The sequence below is a fragment of the Diabrotica virgifera genome, chromosome 1 (genome assembly GCF_917563875.1).
Source record: "Diabrotica virgifera virgifera chromosome 1, PGI_DIABVI_V3a".
NCBI classification, from domain to species: domain Eukaryota; kingdom Metazoa; phylum Arthropoda; class Insecta; order Coleoptera; family Chrysomelidae; genus Diabrotica; species Diabrotica virgifera.
The window spans coordinates 197831832-197858467 of NC_065443.1; the positions used below are offsets into that span (position 1 = coordinate 197831832).

The 26636-nt window shown below is 33.1% G+C and overlaps 1 protein-coding gene across 3 annotated transcripts in view; it reads left to right on the forward strand.

Moving 5' to 3' along the window:
* The window catches only part of LOC114327593 (myrosinase 1-like), a 99229-nt gene that overhangs the window by 32450 nt on the left and 40143 nt on the right, over nt 1-26636 (forward strand). For all 3 annotated transcript variants that reach the window (XM_028276261.2, XM_050646298.1, XM_028276260.2), the window contains 3 exons: nt 4358-4727; nt 14227-14524; nt 20061-20155. In XM_028276261.2, the coding sequence (XP_028132062.1) occupies nt 4358-4727; nt 14227-14524; nt 20061-20155 (763 nt within the window). The remainder of the gene's footprint in view (nt 1-4357; nt 4728-14226; nt 14525-20060; nt 20156-26636) is intronic.

Here is a 26636-nt window from a genome sequence, read left to right on the forward strand (position 1 = left end):
TACTTGTCAAAAATGCCGGCCACATGGTGATTTAAAAAATGAATTTTAATACTTAATAAAGGCTTTGATTGCCATTTTTCCTCCAGTTGGGAGATGTGATTGGTTTGTTTTTGTGACAATGTGTGGTTTCATATCAATTTTATTATGCACTAAGACATAGTGTCAACATTTAGGTAAGATTAAAAAAAAAATAACATCTTTAATTTATGATGATTGTAAAGAATGTTTTTCCATTCCAGCAAGTTCTGATGAAGCCCAAAATTATGTGGCGAAAGCTTGACTTTTAATAAAAGACACTCACTTAGAAGCACCCGTTTTTTATTGCTTCCTTAGTATTGGGTCGTTCCCGGTTACCTTCAACTGTCTTATATATATATATATATATATATATATATATATATATATATATATATATATATATATATATATATATATATATATATATATATATATATATATATATATATATATATATATATATATATATATATATATATATATATATATATATATATATATATGAGCAATATTTCTACTTTTCGGTGAATTTTGTGGGGAGGGTCCTCGGATTTTCTTCAAATTTTAGTATGTTATTGGACCTATTTAAAAAACGTTATTCTGAGAGTTACAGACCCCCTAGGGGCCTTAGAGCCCTAGATAGGGCCCGTCAAAGACCCAAAAAAGGTCGTTTTTGCCGTATATTTGACAGGCTGTATACCGGCTCCCAGTTAACCGATTTTGACTTACCAAACGTCATTGTCTTTGTAATTTTAAGTAGTTTTTTCAATGACAATTTCAAGGCTTTAGTCAATAACCCTGATTTTTGGGACCATTTTAAGTAACGCTAAAAATTTCAAAAAATTACTATTTTCAAAAATTTGTCAAAAATCTAATTTTAATCCGATTTTCATTTTCTGGACGACAGTTTAAAGGTATTAAAAAGGGCTTTAAAATTATATTTTGTGAGTTAAAATCCGTTCAGCAGAAGTGGAGATAAAACAGATTGAAAATAGACATTTTTGTAAAAATGGGGTTTTTACGGATTTTCAAAGTGCTGACACGTTTTGGGGTATATATTAAATTGTACAAAAATTTTTTTACAGGCAGTTTTTTATATAAATAATAACGTTTCATTGGAGATTTTCTTGGCCCGTGCCTCTATCTACCTTATATAACCCTCTAAAAATGAGTATTTTGTTACTCAAATGAGGCAACTTAACAAACAACTTACGGCTTATTTCTATCAATCAGATAGCCTGAAGACTTTATCTATCACAGATTATAAAAGTAGAGATTAAAACCTTTTATTTAAGGGGTCATACAAACTTCTAGGTAGCCTAGAAGTGCAGTTATGATATTTCAAAGTCTTAACTAAAATCAAAGTATCAATTGTATGAACGCTACTTTTATAGACTAAGAGCCGCTATAGATGAAATTTGATAATTATTTTAAGCACGATAAAAGCCTAAAACTTAAATAGTAGAACCTAAAAGAAAAGCTATGAACACTTTGCCGTCACTTTTTAGAGGCACACACCTCGACAGTGGCGCATCAAACATTCTACTTATGGAGGGGATAAATAAATTAAAAGGTACTCTCCCTCACTCCCAGAATTATTTTTCTTTATTTTTTAAAGTTATACGTGATTCAAAAATAAGACTCAGTGTAATTTCAACCCGCCTCCCCTGTTTTCCTACCCCCACCATCAAAAAGTTCATTTCTCGTTTTTTATTTTTTTAGGTGGGATGTAATCAATTTTAAAATTTCAAAAAATTCACACGCATACTTGTGGCTTTTACAAAACATGCCTATTTTTTATAGACACGTAGGTTGAGTGACGTAACCTAAAAAAAATTATTTTTTTATTTTTATAAACTTTTAAACGAAAAACTTTTTTTTGGGGATGGCTGTTGGACTATTTTGTTTTAATCTTGTGTATTTTATCAAATGCTATATTTCTAATTTATTTCAGAAGTTTCCGTAAGGTTCTCCATCTTCAAAAATCCAAAAAATTGTTTTTCGAGGGGGTTTTTGGGGGTTTCAACGTATTTCTCCAATTTTTAAATATTCTATAGGACACAGTTACTTCAATTTACATATAACCTATAAAAAACATTAATTTAATCTATTTTGAAGTCTATAAAATTGGGAAAATCGCCAAAAATCCCCTAAAAAATAGTTTTTTGGATTTTTTGGTGGTGGGGGAAGGTGGATGGGGGTGGTGTGTTAAAATTACACTGAGTTTTATTTCTTAATAACGTAAAACTTTAAAAAATTAACAAAATTGAATTCTGGGTGTAAAGAAGGGTACCTTTTAATTTATTTATCCCGTTCATAAGTGGAAAGTTTGATGCGCCACTGTCGAGGTATGTGCTTCTAAAAAGTGACAGTATAGTGTTCATACGTTTTCTTTTAGGTTTTATTGTTTAAGTTATGGCCTCTTATCGTGCCTAAAATAGTTAACAAATTTCACCCATAGCGGCTCTTAGTCTATAAAAGTAGCGTTCACAGAATTGATACTTTAATTTTAGTTAGGACTTTGAAATATCATAACTGTACTTCTAGGCTACCTAGAAGTTTGTGTGAACCCTCAAATAAAATGTTGTGATCTCTACTTTTCTAATCCGTAATAGTTAAAGTCTTCAGGCTCTCTGATTGATATAAATAGACCGTAAGTTGTTTGTTAAGTCACCTCACTTGAGTAACAAAATACTCATTTTTAGAGGGTCATATAAGGTAGATAGAGGCCCGGGCCAAGAAAATCTCCAATACGAAGTTATTATTTATATAAAAAGCTACTTCTAAAAAAATTTTGGTACAATTTAATATATACCCCAAAACGTACTTTGAAAATCCGTAAAAACGCGATTTTTACAAAAATGTCCATTTTCAATCTGTTGTATATCCGCTTCTACCGAACGGATTTTAACTCTTGAGATACTGTTTTAAAGACCTTTTTATTACCTTTAAACCGCCGACCAGAAAAAGAAAATCGGATTAAAATTAGATTTTTAACAAATTTTTGAAAATAGCAATTTTTTGAAATTTTTAGCGTTACTTAAAATGGTCCCAAAAATCAAGGTTATTAATTAGAGACTTGAAATTTTCACTGATAAAACTACTTAAAATTATAAAGAAAATAACGTTTGGTAAGTTAAAATCGGTTAACTGGGAGTCGATATACAGCCTGTCAAAGATAGGCTAAAAACGACCTTTTTTGGGTCTTTGACGGGCCCTATCTAGGGCTCTAAGGCCCCTAGGGGGCTGTAACTCTCAGGATGACGTTTTCTCAATAGGTCCAATAACATACTAAAATTTGAAGAAAATCCGAGGACCCTCCCCACAAAATTCACCGAAAAGTAGAAATATTGCTCATATATATATATATATATATATATATATATATATATATATATATATATATATATATATATATATTAGTCATATTTTTCGGGTTTTAATTTCGGTCGTACGTAGCAAGCGTACTATAACCATTCGGTAGAAGACTCATGTCAGTTGTACCATATATGTAAGTGAGAGGTACTTCTGTAATTTTGTAACAGATAACATTATTGTTATTATCTAAATATATATAACTTTTGTATAACTTTTGTCATGTTAGAGTCACAGTTAATGCTTTGTCTAACTCAGAGATTGTTAAAAATCTGGTAGTTAATTTTAATAAATATTTACTTATTTTGTATATCATTATTTTTATTTTTCCTTTATGTTCATTATTACAGGTTTAATATATTTAATATTCGACAGCAGTGTAAGATACCTGGGAGAATGATCGAAGATCATTTTCATGGCGCCCATGATTTGTTAGTTTTATTTATTTTGTTCGTCTTTAGAAATTATTCATCTTCATTTATTTTCAGTACATTATTCTTATTTTATTATTTCACCTTTTAGTTATCAATACTATCTACTTTAAGCTACTGTTCTTCAACAGTCATGCAAACGAGCCGTATCCATCCTTGAGTGTCAAGTTATTCTCTTGCATCTCATGCTAGCCAATTCTATTCAGTTTGCCTTTGTCTCTTCATACTTCTACTTCTATCCCTTTTAATATTCCCTTCTCTTCACTTCTACATCCTTCCACCTTCCTCCACTAATCCTACTTTCTTCAGTACTACTGCAAAGTAGTATTTTTTCCTACTAATTCGGCTTCAATGGAGAAGCCCCTTCATTTTTCATAATAGCCCCAACTGTTTAGTTATCTAGTTCTTTTCTTTTTTCCTTACTTCTGTTGGAGTATATCTTTCTTTTTACTTTCATTCCAACAGAAGTTTTCTTTATTCTTGTTACATAGTGATATATGGTTCTTTTATCAGTGAAGCTTTTTTTATTTTAGTACAACGTCGGCAAAACTTCCTATGTATGATTTCCCCAAAAAATTCTCGTTCGGCGTAGCCACGTCAGCATTTCAGATAGAAGGTGGTTGGAATGCTTCCGGAAAAGGAGTGAGTATTTGGGATCACCTTGTACATGATACGAACGAAATCATCGTAGATGGGTCAAACGCCGACGTTGCTTGTGATTCTTACAATAAAGTTGATTATGATATTCTATTGTTAAAAGCCCTTGGAGTAAGCCATTACCGTTTTTCCATTGCTTGGACTCGAATACTGCCCAATGGATTTAGAAACCACGTAAGTGAAGATGGTGTGAAGTATTATAATTATTTAATAAACAAGTTATTGGAAAATGGAATTGAACCTTGGGTAAGTAGTATACTTTTATAACTCTTAAATATCTTTTTAGTTTAATTATATCAAGTTATGTCCGTATTGATGAATATGTGAATTCATGTTCTACATCAAATTTTTATCCTAAGAATCATTATTCTTTCTACTCAGGTCTTTTAACAGAAGATCCCAGAAAATTCTTACCCTACGTCCACGTGAGTGACCTCTGGGCAATGCGCGGCATGCAATAAGTGGACGCTGTGTAGCTAAAATCTAGCAAAAACCAAATAGGTATCTAACAAACGAATCTCTACGTATAATTGAGAATATAACGCTGGACCATAACAGTATAAAAAAGATTGAGTCTATACACACAGTGAGGACGTTTCTGTTGTAATAAATTCATTTTCTCGACTCTGGAGATAAATCCCGAAACAGGACGATTTTTTAGTTTTAAATTAAAATTTTTTGGCATATACATATATCATAATCATTCATCCGGGCGTGATGACGTAATCGATGATTTTTTAAATGAAAATAGGGGTCGCGTGATAGCTGATTCGAAAGGCTATTTAATTCTCTATTCACTAATATAAACAATAACATAATTATTTATACAGGGTGCCCCAAAAAATTTTTTTGAATTAAATTAATTGAGATAAAAAGAAGAATGTATGTAATTTCTTTAATGCAAAATACATTTTACTACTGTCAGAAAACAAAACAAAATATTAATTTGAAAATTAAACATTGCTTTTCGCATACATTTAATGTTTAAACAGCTAAGAGGCAGGTGGGTGGCAGCTTTAATATTGAATTTAAGCGAAAACCAATATTTATTTATCAAATAAACATATTTTTATGTTTTCGGAAAACAGTAAAATGTATTTCAAATCAAATAAATTATTTATACTCTTCTTTTTGTCTGAATTAATTTAAAAAATTCCGCATCCTATATAAATAATTATGTTAATGTTATATAAGTGAATAGAGAATTGAATACCTTGCCTTTCGAATAAGCTATCACACGACCCTTATTCTCGTTTAAAGAAAATCATCGATTACGTCATCACGCCCAGATGGATGACGTCACTAGTATGATATATGCCAAAAAATTTTAATGTAAAAATAAAAATCGACCTATTTCGGGGTTTATCTCAAGAGTCGCCCATTCTCAAAAAATGAATTTATTCCAACTCAAACGTCCTCACTGTATACTAGGATAAAAAAATCCAACTATCAAAGCTTAACCCCAAGGCTGTAGTAAATAGAAGATGTTTCTTAGCATTTGAAAGATTACAGACAGTATTCAACAGCCAAGTAATTTAGAGAGCTATGAAATGGAAAATGATCAAAATTAAGCTCATCGATCGTAAATCCAATGAAAAAATAGAAAGATGATCAAGAGGTAATATATTTAATCCAAAATATTACCATGATAAAATAGAACTGGACAGAGCACGTAGTAATAATGAAAGCGACAACCATTGGACAAAGGAAATTGTTAAATAGAGACTCAGATCAAAATAATAAGAGTAGTGGCAGATCTCAAACCAGATGGACTGATGACATCAAGCGAAGAGCTGGCTACGAATGAATGCAAAAACAGCAAACAGAAATGAATATGGGCATACACGTAAGAGAGGCTTACATTCGACGATGGAGACAAAATAGCTGTTAAGGTTAATGACCTTTCGGGGCAACGATATATAACTAAAAAAAATCGGTTAAGGTATGCGTTATGTGGTGTATTTATAAGGACCAGAGCAAAAGATCAGCACCAGAAAGGAAATTTTTAGATTGGAGACTTTATTGGACACAGTATGTAAATGACAATGGAGATTGGCTCATGGAAATGAGTCAGCAATATTCATTACGTATATAGAATGGATTTTACAAACATAAAGACATTCAAACATATACATGGACTCCATGTATACTTCAGCATACATCAATAACAATCGGCTATACTTACTTAATTTCCGTGTCCAGAACACCAACAACTTTAAATTATATACTTCCAATGGTTGGCCACATAGATGGCCCTGTCATAAGCTAAAATTGAGTCTTCTTCTCTGCAGGTCTCTCTCATCTCTGTGCATAACAGTAGATGCCGGCTGGTCTGAACCGCGCCACAGTCACAGATATCGTCATCCTGGTATCCTCATTTTTTCAGGTTACTAGCACAACGTGAAACGCCGGTTCTTAGTCTATTTAGCGCTTTCCAAGTCAGATATGGTAAATTGTGTCCAGCAGCCATTTCCTCTGAGGGAAGAAATATGTTGCGGCAGCTGACGCTTACCACAGGTGTATTCGGCGCGTCTCTGGCGCTTCGGGGATGGATCTTAATGTTTTCAAAAAGCTTTTCCGAGATCTTAATCTAGTTGGCTGAGTTTGGTGGTCATATAAGGGGTGTCTTCAGTCCGTCTCCTGCTTTTTTCGTTCTACCTCTGACGTGACTTTCCTCCTGATAGATGGTGGAGCAATCCCAGCTATGGGGTATACCTCTTAGATAGGTATCGGTTTCAGGCAAACCGATATTATACGAGCCGTTTCATTTAGTTCTTTGCGTGAGCAGAGTTTGCCGTGCGGAGGGTGTGTGGTTGTGCTCCCCATTTCGTATTAGTTAGCTTGCGGATGATATTATTTCTGGCACAGATGGTCTTCATCGTAGTATAGAGCTGTCTCCCAGAGCAACTGTTAATTTCACTTCGACTTCATTGAAGGCTCTTCCCTGAGCTGCCACGGCTGTATCATCAGCGTAAATAAATTGCCTTGTTTTTTGGTGTATGGGTTGGTCGTTGGTGTATATGTTGTATAGAATTGACACGAGGACACTTCCCTGTGGGAGCCCATTTTTTTGGTCCCTTCACCGACTGTTCTTGGACTGGAGCGTTACGTAGAAGCGTCTATTCTAGAGGAGACATTTCACTAACGCATTTCACTGACGGCAGTTAGGTCTATGAACGCTACTCCTGTTATTTCTTTCTGTTCAAAACCATCTTCTTTATGTTGGGTGAGATTAAGAATTTGACTGCAGCAGCACTTACCGGGTCTGAATCCTGCTTTTGTTCTGGAATAATTTTAGTCTCCACAGATTCAGCGATCCGGTTCATAATCATTCTTTCAAATGCCTTGAAAAGGTGGCACAAAAGAGAGACAGGTCTAAAACTCTTTGTATTCGCCGGATCCTTCCCTGGTTTTAAGAGGGCAACCACTCTAGCTTTCCTCCAGATTTTGGGGATTTGTAATGTACGGATGCAGGAATTCATCATTTTTACGAGCCACTCTACGGTTTTTAGTCCAAAGTTCTTTATTTGTTCTGTTCGTATATCGTCCAGACCAGCTGCTTTGTTATCTTTCATTTGTTGGATCGCGCTTCTCATCTCCTCTAGACAAAATTAGGTACCTATTACATCTCTTTCTTCGTCGATGTTCTGTTGAGCTATCACCTTGTTCTTTCTTGATGTCGTCTTACTGTTCATTAGAAGACGATGGGCTATCTGATCAGGTGTGACTTCTGTCAGGTTGACTGCCGGGGCAGCGGGATCGTTGTCAAGATTCCGGATGAGCTTCCAGGTACGTGTGCTGTTTTATTTCATGTCAAGACTCGTGACCATCTTGCACCACCTTTCCGTTCTGTTCGCGGATATCGCATGTAACATTTGCTCGCCAGTCTGTATTGTTGCTTCCGAGAAATGGTCTTCTTCATATAGCTGTTCATATCTTTTAAGTTAAGGGTTTAGATTCTTCATTTAGCCCCGCTATGTACTCAGTTCGATAACCTCTAGGAATATGTATCCGTGATACTTGCTTTACGATTTCTACAAATATATACTTTACATATCTACAAATACAAATTTATCGTATGAATCAGGGCAATGTTCTAGCTGGGAAACTTCTTGATCCAATTCCTCAGAGAATTTTTCCCATTTTGCTTTAGTAAAATTTAACCTTCTCTTGAAAGGAACAATTTCGTATCTGATTGCCGCGTTTTAGAGACGAATTATTGGTCTGTGCTGTGTCTTTGGAAGGGCACTTCCAACGATTTTTGTCACCTGGTTTGGACTACATTATAAATCTACAGAGACTTCCCGGCTACGTATATATGATGTTAGAATGCTTTGGAAAGAGTCTCATAACTTTCTTTTTTGTTTAGACTCATTAGTTTTAGATTCCTAAAATCTGTACTCTAACAAACTAAAAAACCAGTACCTATTGATATTAGATTATTCTATATCTTTGATATAAAGCGATATTTAAATCTCTGAATGAAAAGAAGATCTACTGATAGTAATTTTAGAAAATTATAAGGGTGATTCTTTTAGAGGTACTTTTTTCAAAAACAAAGAACAATGAAAAGAAATGCATTTCATATGCATTTTTAATGAAAATTTTTTTTTATCGTGCAACAGAACCATTCTTCACAATTACTTCTAATAGACAATTTCTTTCAAATGTTGACTGTTACTGCGGTTAAGATAGTCCATTCTAAAGTTCGAATTCGCGATGACGCCTTCAAGCATTTCGATTGGTATTTGACCAATGATTCGAGTAATATTCCAATACCTCAATCGTAGCCGGTTTATTCATGTAGACTTTGGATTTTAGGTAGTCCCAAAGGAAAAATTCTACAGGTAAGATGTCATAGGATATAGGAGTCCAATTCACTGGTCAGAAGCGTGAAATAAATAGCTCAACAAATCGTTCTCGCATTAAAAAAATGTTTAAATGCGCTGTGTGGCAAGGGGCGTCATCTTGTTGGAACCAAATGTCGTCGAGACCACTAGCTTCAATTTAACGCACCAAATATTCCGTTATCATTGCGCGATAGCAGTGTCCATTTACAGTAAAATTCTGACCAGACTCTGTTTTAACGAAATATGGACCGACGATTCCGCCGGCTCATAAACCACAGTGAAAAGTTGTATTTTGGTCTGGATGTAATGGAATCTCTTGAACCTCTCTGAGTTGATTATTACCCCAAATACGGACATTTTGCTTATTCACGTACCCATTTAACTAAAAATGGGCCTCATGGGAAAACATTTTTTTTTTTTCGAAAACAGTGGATCTTCTGCAAGCTTATTCGATTGAAACGGTGACGACTCGGACGGTCGAGCGGCTCCAGATCTTGCACTTGCATACGCCAAGTTGTTGCATACCACAAGCCAAGCTGTTGGGACCGGCGACGAATCGATTCCTCATTATTTATGCGTACACCATCTACTATCGCTGCTATATTTTCTTCAGTCCATTTGAAACGAATAGAACAATATTTATGAAACTTTGCATGCAAGTACAGTGACACAAGAGGCATCTGTTGCCAATATTTTTTGTTACTACTTCACTTCCGGTTTCACCGGAAGTACCCTTAACTTATTTGATTTAAATGGGACACCCTGTATATTTTTGCGGATTTTAAAAGAACTTGTTATTTTTAATTCATACGAATTCGAATTCGAAATAAACGAGTACCATCTATACCTATACTGTAGACTAAAATTGTTGTTTACATGCACTGCATGACTTATTTGAATTTAGTGTAGCAGGTAAAACTGTTACTGAACTAATTGACAGAAATAAGTTGTATTAAAAATGGTTCATTTAAGTGAAAAATATCGTATTGAAATATTAATGATAATCGGTTATGGTAAATTTTCATTTTTTGAAAGTGAATTTTCCAAATCGTTGGATGGGACATAGAGGATACATAGAGTGGCCCGCTCGTTCTCTGGACCTCAACCCGTTAGATTTTTTTTTGTTTTTATCGAAAATCACGTATTTACGTTTGGCGACCAACATGCTTGCAGGATTTGAGACAAAGAACAATTGATGAATGTTAACTAATAGGTGGAAAAATCTTGCAAAAAGTGACTCACGAATTTATTTATAGGCTTGCACGTTATCAGGAGGTGAACAGCAAACATTTTCAACATTTTAAATTATTTTTTTTTTATTTTTAATATCATTGGTCTAACGTAAATAAATTAACGTATTTTTTAACTGTTAATAGATTTATTTCTTGTTTTAATAGTTTTTTCTTCCAAACTTGGTATGTATAAATTAAAAATAATTATATTTTATAATAAAATAATAATAAAAAATAAAAATAATAATAATTTCCCATAAAAAATACGTAATTATAAAAATGCCACAAGGAAATAGCTTCAGAACAACAATAAAAATAATTAGATCTTTTAAAATCTGTAAAAATATACAGAGTGTCGCATTTAAATTAAATAAGTTAAAGGTATTTTCGGTGAAACCGGAAGTGGAATAGTAACAAAAAATATGACAACAGATGCCTTTTGCGTCACTTTACTTGCATGCAAAGTTTCATAAATATTGTTCTTTTCGTTTCAAAGATATTTGCTTGGTTCCATACTTTATCCCAACTCTGTATTTCAAACAATACTGAGTAAACATCCGACGTCAGGTGATACGATTCATGCACGGTATCCCTTCAAATCCCCGCCAAAAAAAGTACCTCTAAATGAATCAACATTTAAATAATGTACACTAATCATCAAAATTAACGTGCTACCTTAAAAATGGGACATTTTTGATGTCTCGTATTTCCTGAACCTGTTGTCCGATTTGAGTTATTTTTTTAGTCTGTTATTCTTCAAGAATATTGATGTAATAATATTATTGCTAAAGAGGTAAGTGTCATTGTATACCGGATGTAACAATGATAGTGTGTTTTTTCCTCAAAGTTTGGAACACCCTGTGAATATTCTAGCGTATATAAAATGTTGAAATTAAAACTCGACTGCAGCCTTAGGCTTTCTTAACGTTTTATTTTTTGATTCATTCACCTATGTTGGATAATAAAAAAGTTACGTACTTTAACAATGTTACTAGCAATGTTATTCATCAATACAGGGTGTTTCTAAATAAGTACGACAAACTTTATGGGGTAATTCTACATGAAAAAATAATGACCGTTTAATTTATAAACATATGTCCGTAAATGCTTTGTTTCCGAGATACGGGATCTTGAATTTTTTCTGACAAACTGACGATTTATTTATTGCTCTAAAACTGATTGAGATATGCAAATGAAATTTGGTAGGTTTTAAGAGGTAGTTATTGAGCATTTTTTGAAATACAGCAAAGAATTTTATATTTACCATTGGCGTGCATACGGATATAAACATTTTAGGTACATCTCGTATGCACGCCAATGGTGAATATAAAACTCTTGATTGTATATCAAAAAATGCGTAATAACTACCTCTTAACACCTACCAAATTTCATTTGAATATCTCAACCGGTTTTGGAGCAATAAATAAATCGTCAGTTTGTAAGAAAAAATTCAACATTCCGTATATCGGAAACGAAGCATTTGTGGACATATCGCTTATGCACGAGAAAAGTGTCACATTTCAAAAAAACTACTTCTGAGATATTCCCAGTTTAATGTCATATAGGTTTTTTAATTTCAACTTGTAGCTCTATACAATAACAATTTACTGTAAACCTTGGCAGTGTGATGCCTCGGAATGGTCCTTACAACCTGTACTTATATTGACGGTAAATTGCCCAATATTTTTCTAGTTCTAGTCAAAAGTGTCACTTTTCATCTAAAAATAATGGAAAGGTTTTGTAGAAATAAGACACTACTATGACAAATTTGAAAATGTTATTTTATTGAAACATTAGCTACAATCTCTCATAAAAGGGCCTATAGTAAGATCGAATGATATTTTTTACGAATAGAGACATAATCCCAGTATTCTTTTTTCATTTATTTTTGGTTTTTCTGGATATGTTGGTAATATCACTTTGACTTTGCCTTTGGTTTTTCGTTTTGTTGGTATGGAGGAATACTCGGATCCAAATGAATCTGTACATTATACTTTTTCAGTTGTTAAATAAATAATGCGCAAGTCTCGAATTTTGATAATCCCTTGTGGAATTACATCGGGCATTGACTTTAAGTTCAAAAAGTCCTTATAACTCATTTAGAGAACTTGGAAATTTTGCTTTCCTATTTTTATTCCTCTCATGAGTGAAAAGTACGGATTAGGATGGAAACTAACCTTCAACTTTCATATGAACAACAGTGTGCGTCTTCACATTTTTAGTTCTAACTTATAGAGCTATCGTAGTATCGATCTTATCATTATCAGTCTCCATTTCCATATACCTATCGTTAGTGGGCTGACTAGGTTCATTGAATGATGTTGAATGTGATGCTTGAAAGTCTTGATTATCTATCCATCTACTGGTCATGCTGTGTACAGTCTCCACTTTTCACTAGGAAGAGGGACTTTCTTTAGATGACTATACTTATTATTTTTTACAACTTCCCAGTGCTCTTTATGTGACCCTTCTGTGTCCACAGCGGACTTTGCCAACCTCATTAACATCATTATTCGATTACTTCTTTGTCTCTTCATTATAAAGAGTGCAATTAATAATCGGTTTTACATTCTTTTGCCATTAAATGAACAAAACTCATTAGGATTGCAACGTTAAGGCAATGGTTCCTAATAATTCATTTCTACCAGATCGTCCCATTTAAACAGGTGTCACTTTGAGCATTGATTATGAACCACCCACCCAATGCTTTGAGACACACAGTAATAAAAATGGGCACGTGAGTAGTATTAAGAAAAGTGACATATTTTAATTGGTATATTATGTAAAACTGTTAGATTTATATTTTATAAGCATCAGTTTAAAGCAAACTGTTACAATTTTGATATGTCACTTTTCAAGATAATACTAGAAACAAGCCACATAGCAAATTATTATAAATTTTAAATGTGACGGTTTACTAAAACAAATCATGTACTTACCTCGACAACGTCTCGCATTCAACTGAATATGAAATATGTCGATACATCGATAGACCATAGACGAACCATCAGCCCTTTCACCGGTAAAGCGACATTTCCTCCTATCCCATCTCCCGGAAACTATTCGGAGTTTAGTTAAGACACTACGTTCATAAAATTCGCCGTTTTTTTTTGTTTTTTTTTGTGTATTTAACTCGATTTGACAAAATTTTGAAATGTGATACTTTTCTCGTGCATAAGCGATATGTTTATAAAACAAACTGTCATTATTTTTTCATGCAGAGTTACTCCTTAAAGTTTGTCGCATTTATTTAGAATCACTCTGTATTGATGAATAACATGGCTAGTTGTTAAAGTACCTAACTTTTTTAATAATTCACATAAGCGAATGAATCAAAAAGCAAAATGTTAAGAAAGAATAAGGCCATAGTTTAGTTTTAATTTCAATATTTTATATACGCTAGAATATTCCGCAGGGTGTTCCAAACTTTGAGGAACAAACACACTGTCATTGTTACACCCGGTCTACAATGAAACTTACCTATTTAGCAATAATATTATTACAACAATATTCTTGAAGAACAAAGGTATAATATACTAAAAAACCACTAAAATCGGACAACAGCTTTAGGAAATACGAGCCATTAAAAATGTCCCATTTTAAGGTGGTGCGTTAATTTTGATGCTTAGTGTATTAATAAATATAATTCAATTTTTATTTTAGGTCACTATCTTCCACTTTGATATACCCTACGGTATGTTTCTGATAGGTGGAATGTTCAATGAAAAATTCAGTGAATACCTCTCAGACTATGCTGATCTATTGTTCAATCTATATGGGGATAGAGTAAAAACGTGGGTTACCATCAACGAACCTTATTCAGTTTGCGTAAGTGGCACACGAGTTTTAGGTGAATATCGGCCAAACGGTATAGTAGAATACCTTTGTGGTCACACCTTCCTCAAAGCACATGCAGCAGTTTATGACCTCTACCAGAGGAAATATAAATCACAACAAAATGGTAAGTTGTAAGAACATTCGTGGATAAAGTATTTCATTAAGAATTGTCCATATGTAGTAACTGGAGAAACCTTAGCACAAAAAACAAAGATTTTACCTAAAAAATTTAAATAAAATGAGGCTCCCTACTGGATTACAGGGTGTTTTAGTTAAAAATTTAAAAACTATTTGTTCCCAGTACTTTAAAACCATTTAACATACCCTTGTTATCCTTGGTAGGAATTGTAGGTATTTTACACCCTACTAAATTATGTTAAATAAACGTTTCTGGCTACTACCAGAGGCGTGCGACGACGGGGGAAAGTGAATGGTTAATCCTTCAAAAATTCTACGCCACTGGCGTAATGGCTATCTTAGTGTAACTGTTCAATTATCCAATACATACTTTCTATGTAAATAATAATAACCTACATTCGTAACGATAAAGTCATTTAGTGCCGTCACTGAAGGTGGATATGAGCTATTACCTCCGATTTCGTTGAACCTTCATCGATTTGCATGAAAATTTGTGAGTGGTTAGACGATATCTCAAGGAACAAAGGTGACATGGTGCTAACTTGCGCTTTTACCCTGAGGGTGGATGCCACCCCTCCTCGGGGGTGAAAATTATTTTATTAAAAATAACCCCACAATTCGATAGAGGGACAAATTATAAGCAAAATTTGTTATATAAAATTATTAAAATAAATCAAAACTTTTTTAGTTATTAAAGATCAAAGATTTTAATTTTTCGTGAGAAAAATGCATGTTTTTAACAGATTTTTCATAAATAACTAAAAAACTGTAAAATTGAGGCTAATAAAAAATCAAATAAACTCCTTACTAGAAAAACCTTTCTATGTTAAGTAAAAGTAAGTTATAGGTAATTGAATTTATATTTCTTTCGTCGAGTACCCAAATCTAAGTATTCAATCTTAAATAACGGCAAAATGATGCATTTTATAACATTAACTTATTAAATATTTGTCAAAGTTCATAGAAATATCTATCAAATAAGCCCTCAAACAAGTTGATAGCATTAACATTTATGCACCAAAAATGTTTCAAAATGTATCTTTTAAAAATTTTTCCAAAAAATGTAATTGTTTTTTTTGTAAATAACTCCGTTAATGTTTAAGATATCAGGTTCACCTAAAAACTAATTAATGGTTTATTCCAAGAGGTATTAAAAATGTCAAAACTAGTCTTTTAAACCTCTCACTTCTTTAACAATAAAAGGTTAAATGGCCCCGGTTACATGGTTCTCGCAGCATAATTGAAATATTAAACGTTTCTATCTCCGTTATTTTTTACTCTACGGAAATAGTAAAATGGGTAAAGTATTTGGAACAGAAAAAACTAAAATTTAGTAATATATTATTTTTTACGTATATTGAGTATTTTTGGAGTTATTATTAAAAGAAAATGAAAAGTACGATAATTTTAAAAATCCTGATTTTTTAAATTGTATCTATTTTTCAAAAATATGCATTCTACACCGGCGACAACTGTTGAAATCATTAACTATGTTAACCTAAAGAAATTATTGTAAGGATTACTACAAATTTTAATTTTTGTGGAAGTGGCGTATGTTTTATTTTTCACTTTTTCCTAAAAAAATCGAAAAGGTTCTCTTATTTTCATCATAACTTGCTTATTTTTGATGCTATTAACTTCTACTGGAGCTCCTTTGATAGGTACTCCGAAGTACTTTGACAAGTGCTTAACAAGTATATTCTGTAAAATGCTGGTTTTCCCGTTATGTAAGCTTGAATACTTAGATTTGAGTACTCGTCAAAAAAAATATACATTCGATTACCCATAATAGTCCTGTCGCCAGGGGGGGTACAACGGCCTCGTTAATTCAGATGGACTTACCCAAATTTTTTTTATGTATTTTGACCCGTAGAACACGAATTTTTTGGGTAACAGTTGATCCGGATGTCGATAAGATTGTTATAGACCAAGAACTTGAGGAATCAAATAACAGCGATTTTTGGCAAAACAAAACAATATTTTGTATTTTTTGGGTCATTTTAAGCAAAAAATATTTCTACAAGTTTTTTAGTAGGATGCACAGTTTTCGAGATAAACGCGGTTGAACTTTCAAAAAATCGAAAAACTGCAATTTTTAAACCCGAATAACTTTTGATTAAAAAATAAAATAGCAATTCTGCTTAGCGCCTTTGAAAGTTCAAGTCAAATTATGTCGGTTTTGATTATTTGCATTGCTAAAAATTTATTGTGTTATTGCTAAACAAAGCTACAAACAACTAGTGCGTGAGTGATGTTTCTATGATTTCTCATTTAAAATCGAACGAGTAGGTAGAATAGGTACTAGTGCAATCAAGACTATTTCTACGTTACATGCGTTAAAACGCATGTAAAAGCACGGGAAACCCTACGTGTTTATAGCTTTGTTAAACAATAAAAAAATAAATTTTTACCAATGCAAATAATCAAAACCGATATAATTTGACTTAAACTTTCAAATGCGGTAAGCAGACTTGCTATTTTATTTTTTAATCAAAAGTTATTCGGGTTCAAAAATTGCAATTTTTCGATTTTTTTAAAGTTCAACCGCGTTTATCTCGAAAACTGTGCATCCTACGAAAAAACTTGTAGAAATATTTTTTACTTAAAATGGCCCAAAAAATACAAAATATTGTTTTGTTTTGCCAAAAATCGCTGTTATTTGATTCCTCAAGTTCTTGGTCTATAACAATCTTATCGACATCCGGATCAACTGTTACCCAAAAAATTCGTGTTCTACGGGTCAAAATACATAAAAAAAACTTGAGTAAGTCCATCTGAATTAACGAGGCCGTTGTACCCCCCCTGGCGACAGGACTATAACCCACTTTGAAATAACATTAGTTTAGTTATTTAAGTGGGGAGTGTATTAAATTTTTTTATCTTTAATTTTGTTAATAGTAGTTTTTTTACAAAAGCTTATAGTTTTTGAGTAATACGTGAAAAACAGCTTTAAAACATGCATTTTTTTAAGAAAAAATAAAGTTTTTATATTTAATAACTCAAAAAGTATTGAATTACGTTAATAACTTTATATAACAAATTTTGCTTAGAAGTTGCCGCTCTATCGATTTCTAGTATTTTTTTATTAAACAAAATTTCACCCCCGAGAAGGGGTGGCATCCACCCCCAGGGTAAAAGCGAAAGTTAGCATCATGTCACCTTTGTTCCTTGAAGTATCTTCTAACTACTCACCAATTTCCATGAAAATCGATGAAGGGTCAACGAAATCGGAGGTGAAAACCTTCATTGACTACTCCACTAATTGTTTTTCGAGATATTTGGAGTTAAAAATGAAACGGCACAGATATTTTGATTAATTTAGGCATTAATAATGTCGGTATTTTTGGGTCACAAGATTGCATTTATTACGCAAATGGATTTTTAATCGCTAATAATAACAAACATAATGTTATTTATTGAAATTTCTTAAAACTAATAGATGCATGCAACATTTAAAAACGAATTGGGGTTCTAAAAAGAACCGATTTGTTATAATCTAAATAAAAGAACAATTTTAATAAGAAGATATCAAAAAATAAGTAATACATTTAAACTATTGATTAGATAAAAAATGTCTTTTTTGATATTTCCATGTAGAATTTAACAAGGGTCAACCTTTCACTTTCTTCCGTCGTACATCTCTATAGACAAGGCGAAAACAGCGGGTTCGTTGGGAAAAATATTCTCATGAGATTTTTTTGCATAAATACATTCGTGAGACATCCCAGAATAAGGTTCAAGAAGTCGCCCACGTGAAAAGTGGGCCAAATTTTTTTTTACAATTTTTTTTAATCAAATTGCAAAAATCGATATTTTTGGCTCGGACAATTTTTTTGTAGGTTTTCTTGACCATTCTGGATAAAAAAGGTCTCGAATAATTTTTCTCTAAAGTTGATCGTTTTCGAGTTATAAGCAATTTAAAATTGAAAAAAACGAAAAATGGCGATTCTCAAGGCTTAATAATTCGGTTAAAAGTTATTATTATGAAAATCAGAAAGTGACTAAATCAAAGTTTAATGCCCCTCTACAAGAGCCTGAAGAAATTGTTGTCATTATTTTATTACTAAGCTGTTATTTTTAAGTAAAAATATTGAGCGCAATGCACGTGGTAGCCGGCCGTAAATCCTGAGTGCGAGAGAGATGCCACTCCGGCAGTCTAATTGTGCATCTTACTTGCACTCACATTTACGGCCGCCTACCTCGTGCATGGCGCTCATTATTATTACTTAAAAATAACAGCTTCGTAATAAAATAATGACAAAAATTTCTTCGTGGTCTTGTAGGGGGCGCATTAAGCTTTGATTTAGTCACTTTCTGACTTTCATAATAACAACTTTTAACCGAGTTATTATGCCTTGAAAATCGCCATTTTTCGTTTTTTTCAATTTTAAATTGCTTATAACTCGAAAACGATCAACTTTAGAGAAACATTATAAGAGACTTTTTTATCCAGAATGGTCAAAAAAAACCTATTAAAAAATTGTCCGGGCCAAAAATATTGATTTTTGCAATTTGATTAAAAAAAATTATTAAAAAAATTTGGCCCACTTTTCACGTGGGCGACTTCTTGAACCTTATTCTGGGATGTCTCACGAATGAAATTACGCAAAAAATCTCATGGAAATATTTTCCCAACGAACCCGCCGTTTTCGACTTGTCTACTAGTAGTAGCCAGAAACGTTTATTTAAAATAATTTTTTAGGATAAAAATGTATACCATTTTTATTCAGTTGCAATGCGAAGGCAAACAATCTTATTTTTCACTTGGAACAGGAAGCGCAGTCCAGCACACTGAAGCGACGATTTTCGACTCTTATTGGAGTCATCATCGGAGAGGCGTAGGCCTGCTGCTCTCTGCTCGAAGTGACCAAACCTTGAAAGTTTATCCCCGTATTGCAGCTGACGTGTATGACGTGTATGACTTCAACTTCACGGGGGTTGTGAATTGCAACTTTTTAGAATTTCCTCTTGTCTTCACTGCAGCATCCATCTGGCTTGCAAATTTTAGAAGCCATGGAGGTGTTACCAGGGATATGGACCAATGAGTTTTTAATTTAAAATCTTTTAGTAATATTTTAAATATTTGCCAATATTATTAATGTTGCTATTAGGATTGAAAACTTTACCTTTCTAATTTTTTAGGGTGTACAATACCTACACTTCCTGCTAAGTATGCCAATGATATATTAACTGGTTTTAAAGTACTGTGTACAAATATTTTTTAAATTTTTAAATCAAGCACCCTGTAACTCACTAAGTAGCCACATTTTATTTTGAAGTGTTTTAAGTTAAATCTTCGTATTTTGTGCTAAGGTTTCTCCAGCTACTCTATAGGTATGATGGACAATTCTGAACACCCTGTAGGTATTTAAAAATAAATTTTGAAATCATTTTTCTTATTTAATTTTATTTTTACACTTAATAGTTTTTTTTATCTTCGAGTAATATTTTTTATTACAGTATGTTTTTATTATTCTTCTTTTATTTCTATTCATTTTTATAGATTTTTTATTTGATTGCAGGAAAAATAAGTATGGCTTTTAACTTACAATGTAACTATCCCGAAACGAATTCAGCAGAAGATATAGAAGCAGCAGAAAGGGCCAATCAATTTGCAGTAAGGGGTTTAAAATATTATAGTACAGTTAATTAGTACTTTGTTGTCCTTGAATTTACGGATATACAACTTCTTTTTTGGTCATTAAATATTATATTCCAGAATTATTCTTGCTGGCGCTGTATGATGAGTTCAATTTTCCTCTTTTGAAGAAAAAAGTTAGAAATTGCCAGTATTATTGCTACTGGTGGATCAAACATGTCATTTTCAGCATTACTTTGAGTTCCAATAACAATAATTCCTATATTGCTTTATATATGCTCTTTAAAATTGACCCACATATGCATCAAAATGCCCTAAGAACATAATTTACTCTTTTTACTGTGAATTTACTGTGAATAATCAAACATTTTACTTTAACATAAGTTTATATTTATATTATTATAGTTTAAGTTTAGAAGCATTAGGAAAAGGCAGTTTTTGTTTTTATTTGATTCAGAGTTGGACCACCATCTCCAGGTAGCTATTTCTGCATTTCATGCTTCCTCGGTGAAGCTATGCAGTCACAACTCTAAACAAAATACCAACAGCCTGCCTATTTAAGGGAAATCACCGCGATGCAATAATTCCAACTTTGAGACGCAAAACAGCGACATCTCTCGTAAAACGAGGAAGACGAAAAGTCTCAGATACATAGTTTACTGTAATAAAACAATTAAAATAATTAAAATAAAATAATAAACAATATTTTAAATCTAAAAATTTTCTTTAAGAAACTTCTTTCTGTCTGCATCCCGTATCTCTGGCTTTTACAATATATAAGCACAAATACGAGGAATATAGAAGAAAGCATATAAAGGCTTTATTTAATCTATCTATCTATCTAATCAGACCTAAACATCCATCCGTGGATATAGGCCTCCTCTTCTTTCTTCCATGCCTCCCTATCTTGGACAATTTGCGTCCAATTTGACCCAGTGTGTTTCTTCAGGTCTTCCGACCAGCGCATCTGTGGCCTTCCCCTTTTTCGTTTGTGGTTCCACGGTCTCCAATGTATAATCTTCTTAGTCCATCTTTCATCCTTCTGCCGTAGGGTGTGTCCGGCGAACTTCCATTTAAGCTTTGCTACTTGGGTAGAGTTATCTTTCACTTTTGTTTTGTTACTGATCCATTCGTTTCTTTTCCTGTCTGATAGTTAATGTTTAGCATTTGTCTTGCCATGGATCTTTCTGTCTTTGCTATTTTTTCCATATTTTCTTTTGTAAACGTCCATGCCTGAGAGCCATATATTAGAACAGGGTGTATACATTGATTGAATACTCTTGTTTTTAGGTATTGCGGGTATTTTCTGTTCTTTAAAATATAAGACAGTTTTCCGAATGACGCCCAGGCCAATCTTATTCTTCTCTTTATTTCTTCGGTTTGATTTTCTTTATGTAATCTAGTGATTTGTCCTAGATGTACAGGGTGTCCCGAAAAGATTGGTCATAAATTATACCACACATTCTGGGGTCAAAAATAGTTCGATTGAACCTAACTTATCTTAGTACAAATGTGCTCATAAAAAAAGTTAAAGCCCTTTGAAGTTACAAAATGAAAATCGATTTTTTTCAATATATCGAAAACTATCAGAGATTTTTTATTGAAAATGGACATGGGGCATTCTTATGGCATGAACATCTTAAAACAAAATTATAGTGAAATTTGTCTACTCCATAAAAATTTTATGGGGGTTTTGTTCCCTTAATCCCCCCCAAACTTTTGTGTACGTTCAAATTAATTCATTATTGTGATACCATTAGTTAAACACAACGTTTCTAAAATTTTTTTGCCTCTTAGTATTTTTGAGATAAGCCAGTTTTTATCGGAATGCGGCTTCTTTTTTAATATATTTACATAAAAATTTTATGGGGGTTTTTTTTCCTTTAAACCCCCCAAATGTTTGTGAACGTTCCAATTAAACTATTATTGTGGTACGATTAGGTAAACACAGTGTTTTTAAAACTTTTTTGCCTGTTAGTCTTGTCTTGATAAGTCAGATTTTATCGAGATGTTGCTTCTTTTTCAAAATATACCTAATAATGTAAATTATAAATAAATTTTGAGATTATTAACAGCTCTCTATAATCGTACTTAACCATATACAAATATGTGGTGGATTCGACCAATATTCAAAATATTTCGATAACCACTGGCTTATCGAAAAAGTACTAGGAACCAGAAAAGTTTTAACAATATTGTGTTTATTTAATAGTACAACAATAATAATTTAATTGGAACGTACACAAAACTTTGGGGGGGTTTAAGGGAACAAAAACCCCATAAAATTTTTATGGGGTGAACAAATTTCACTTTAATTTTCTTTTAAGATGTTTAATCAACCTATTTTTGACCCCAGAATCTGTGGTATCATTTATAACCAATCTTTTCGGGACACCCTGTATATAATCTTTTACTTGTTCTATTCTTGTTTGTGCCACTGTAATTATTAGTTCTTCTTTTTGATCGGTCATGGTTATTGTTTTACTGTAATTCATCTTCAGTTCTATCTTTGTCGATTCTCTATCTGGTTCTTCCATCTTTCTTTGCAATTCTTCACTTCTTTCTGATATTAATACAATATCATCAGCATATCGTAAGTGATTTAGATATTGCCCGTTTATGTTTATACCCAAGCCATCCCAGTGTAGTTGTTTAAACACATCTTCTAGCGCTTGGTTGAATAGCTTGGGAGAGATGGTATCTCCTTGTCTTACTCCTCGGTTTATTTTAATAGGCTCCGTTTGTTTCATTAACTTAATAGTTGTTGTTGCCTTATCATATATATTTGTAATTAAGTCGGTATATCTGTAGTCTATTCTGCTCTTTTGTAGGGAATTCTTTACTGCCCAGTGTTCCACACTATCAAATGCTTTTTCGAAGTCAATAAATGCCTTGTATAGCGGGATATGATATTCGTTATCTTTTTCGATTAATATCTTCATCGTTAAAAGGTGGTCACTTGTACTGAAGCTCTTTCTAAATTCGACTTGTTCTCTTGCCTGGTATCCATCTTTTTTTTTTTCATCTTTAAAGAGGGGGCGTCTGGAATCTTCAAAAGACACCTCAGTCCAGAACGCTGCCTGACTGACCCTAGTGCAGGATTCATTCTTCGTAGTACCAGCGATAGTTCCCGAGGTACTTTAATAAAACGCTCTCTCGTCGCCGAGGCTACGCCGAATGCCTACCTGCTAAACCAGACCCTCCTCTGTCATCCAGCGCTCCGAAAGCGGAATGGCCGCTGCAAGGTCGACATCGCTTCCGAAGCACTACCTTCATTTATCCACAGACTGTAAGCAAGGAGGCCCTTCATTTTCCCCGTTCCCCCCTTTTTTTGGTCCCAATATTGGGCTTTTTCTTATTAGAGCTTCTTTCCCACAGTCTGTCTCATACAATATATCTCACCTATTCGCCTCTCGTCAAAACTTATTCCCTCTGCCTTCTACTCACAATATATTTCCCTCTCACCCCTATCGTTGCTACAGATGTTTTTCCTCCTCTTCTTTCTTCTTGATCACTACACGGATATAGTTGTGTATGCTAGTCCAACCAGTTTTATTTTCAATCATTCTCTCAATCATTTCTCGCACTGTCACAAAATTCACACCTGTCTCTCTTTCCATTCTATTTCTTTCTACTATCCATCTGTTGCACTCTAGCATCGAATGTATAACAGTGTCCGGGTGTCTGCAGTACAGACATTCATCAGTGTCAGCCTATCTAATTTAGTTGTTAATCTGTTTGTTAATATCTTGGTTAATAGTTTGTACATCACATTTAGTAAAGTTATGGGTCTGTAATTCTTTAGATCCTTTTTATCTCCTTTCTTAAATAGTAACAATGTTACTGCTTCGTTCCAAGTGTTGGGTATTTGTTTTGTCACTAATATTTTATTCATAAGTATGTACAAAACTTCTCTAGTTGTTTTCCCACCATTTTTTAGCATTTCTACAGTTACCCCGTCTTCTCCTGGCGATTTATTATTCTTCATCTCCTTGAGTGCTCATCTCCTTTATTAAATAGTGTCCTTTATTTGATTTCTTCTATATTCGTCGTCTCTGTGCTTATACAGTGTGTCCACGGATAGGGTGCCCAAGAGCAAAAACTTTTTTATTTTCAATTTTAGCGAAAAAGGTCATTATTGATAAAAAGTTTTGCTTGTTTTAAAACTCCATAAAATGAAATAGAATTTACGTTTTTCAAAACCTGCTTAATTGTGTAGCCAATTTTACGTAAATCCGTATAAATTTTTGCACTAAGTTCGAAATCGTCACGATAATCTAGTGTTGTTAATATACAATGTAGCTTAGTAACTGTCAACTCCGATAAATAATTTGCGAATTGTCATTTTTTTCGACATAAATTTTAAATTTTTATTTAAAAAATGACAGATAAATTATTTGTTGAACGCTTAACATTGTCGAAGCAAATGACAATTGGCAAATTATTTATCGGAGTTGACAGTTACCAAGCTACGTTGTAGCTTAGCAACACTAGATTATTTTTACGATTTCGAATTTAGTGAAAAAATTTATATGGATATATATAAAATTGGCTACAAAACTAAGCAGGTTTTAAAAACTTAAATATTATTTCGTTTTATGAGGTTTCAGGACAGGCAAGTTTTTCCTCTTGGGCACCCCATCCGTGGACACACTGTATATTGTAAAAGCCAGAGATACGGGATGCAGAAAGCAGTCTCTCAACGAAAAGTCTTAGATTTAAAATAAAGTTTATTGTTTTTATTTCAGTTATTTTAATTGTTTAATTGGAGTAAACTTTGTATCTGGGACTTTTCGTCGTCCTCGATTAGAAGCATTTTTTACCAAGTTAACAAAAGCACAATTTGTTTAATTTAATGTTATTTTATATTTTGAGAACCATTTCCGAAGTTGAAATCGAAACGTCAATTAAACTTATTTTAAAGAAAATATGTGGCTTATTCATAAAAAAGCTTAAGTAATCATCATCATCAACATGTTGATGCTGATGTCCACTGCTGAACATAGCTCTCCCTCAGCTCCCTACATCCGTCTCTATCATGTGCGGCTTTCATTTAATTACTGATAACATGCTTCAGATCGTCAGTGCATCTGGTTGGTGGGCAACTCTGGGCAAGCTCCGTAGTGCTTTTGTCGTGGACTCACTCGACAGTACGTCACGGATCACGTATCACCGATTGTCAAGTATAATACTATAAAGACATTGAAGATAGGTACCCATATAAAGATGGGTAGAGAGATACATAAAACAGTACTACAAGGTACGACTACCTACTGAAGAGGTACGACGTGCAATGAATCAAAAACCCAAAGTAATACCGAATACGGGTATATAAAAGAAAAAACTGGATTATGTAGATCATTTCAGAAGGAACAGAGATACGTAGATACTTCTGCAAAATATAATGCAAGTAAAGTTGGAAATATACGAATAAATCTACATTTTGGCGCTTAAACATAAGAAAATGCTTTAGTCAAAGCATTAATTAATCAAACCAGTTGTAAATAAAATTAGAATCGCCTTAACGATATTTAAAATGCAATAAGGGCCGAACAAAAAGAGGAAATTAAATTTACACGATTTAAAAGCCTTATCTTGAATTTTTGAACCTGCATTTGTGTTCCCCTCAGTCAGCTCTGACTCGGAAATTAAAATAGTGGCTGATTTTTCTCATGCGACATTTTATTTGCATTTTTCTACGAAGCCCAAGAACATTAGTTTAATGATTAGCCTATTAGCTAGGTGTTGTCGTCCTTATTCCACTTATAGGTAGCACATATCTTGAGATCTGTATAAAATAACATATTATTCTTATATACTGGGTTGGGATAAAGTATGGAACCAAGCAAATATCTTTGAAACGAAAAGAACAATATTTATGAAACTTTGCATGCAAGTAGAGTGACGCAAAAGGCATCTGTTGCCATATTTTTTGTTACTATTCCACTTCCGGTTTCACCGGAAATACCCCTAACTTATTAATTTAAATGGGACACCCTATATATTTTTGCGGATTTTAAAAGAACTTGTTATTTTTAATTCATACATACCAAATTTGGTAGAGAAAATTTGTTAAAAAGTGTCTGTAGATAATTTTTTGTATGAATACAACGTAATACACTGCGCGTCATAGAAAACGGACACCCTAAAAAAATGGTCATTTTTATGTCGCGTATCTCCTAAATCTGTTGTCCGATTTAAGTGATTTTTTTAATATGTTATAGCCTTATTCTTTCTCAATATCCCTGTAATAATATTTTTGCTTAACAGGTAAATTTTCATTGTATATCGGGTGTCCGAATCAAACTGTGTTTTTTTTCTCAAAGTTCGCAACAACCTGTGGAATATTCTAAAATTTATAAAATACTGAAATTAAAACCCAACTATAGCCTCAGGTTTTATTTACATTCTGTTTTTTGACCCATTCGCTTATGTTGGATAATACAAAAGTTATGTACTTTAACAACTAGCCATGTTCTTCATCAGTAGATGGTGTTAT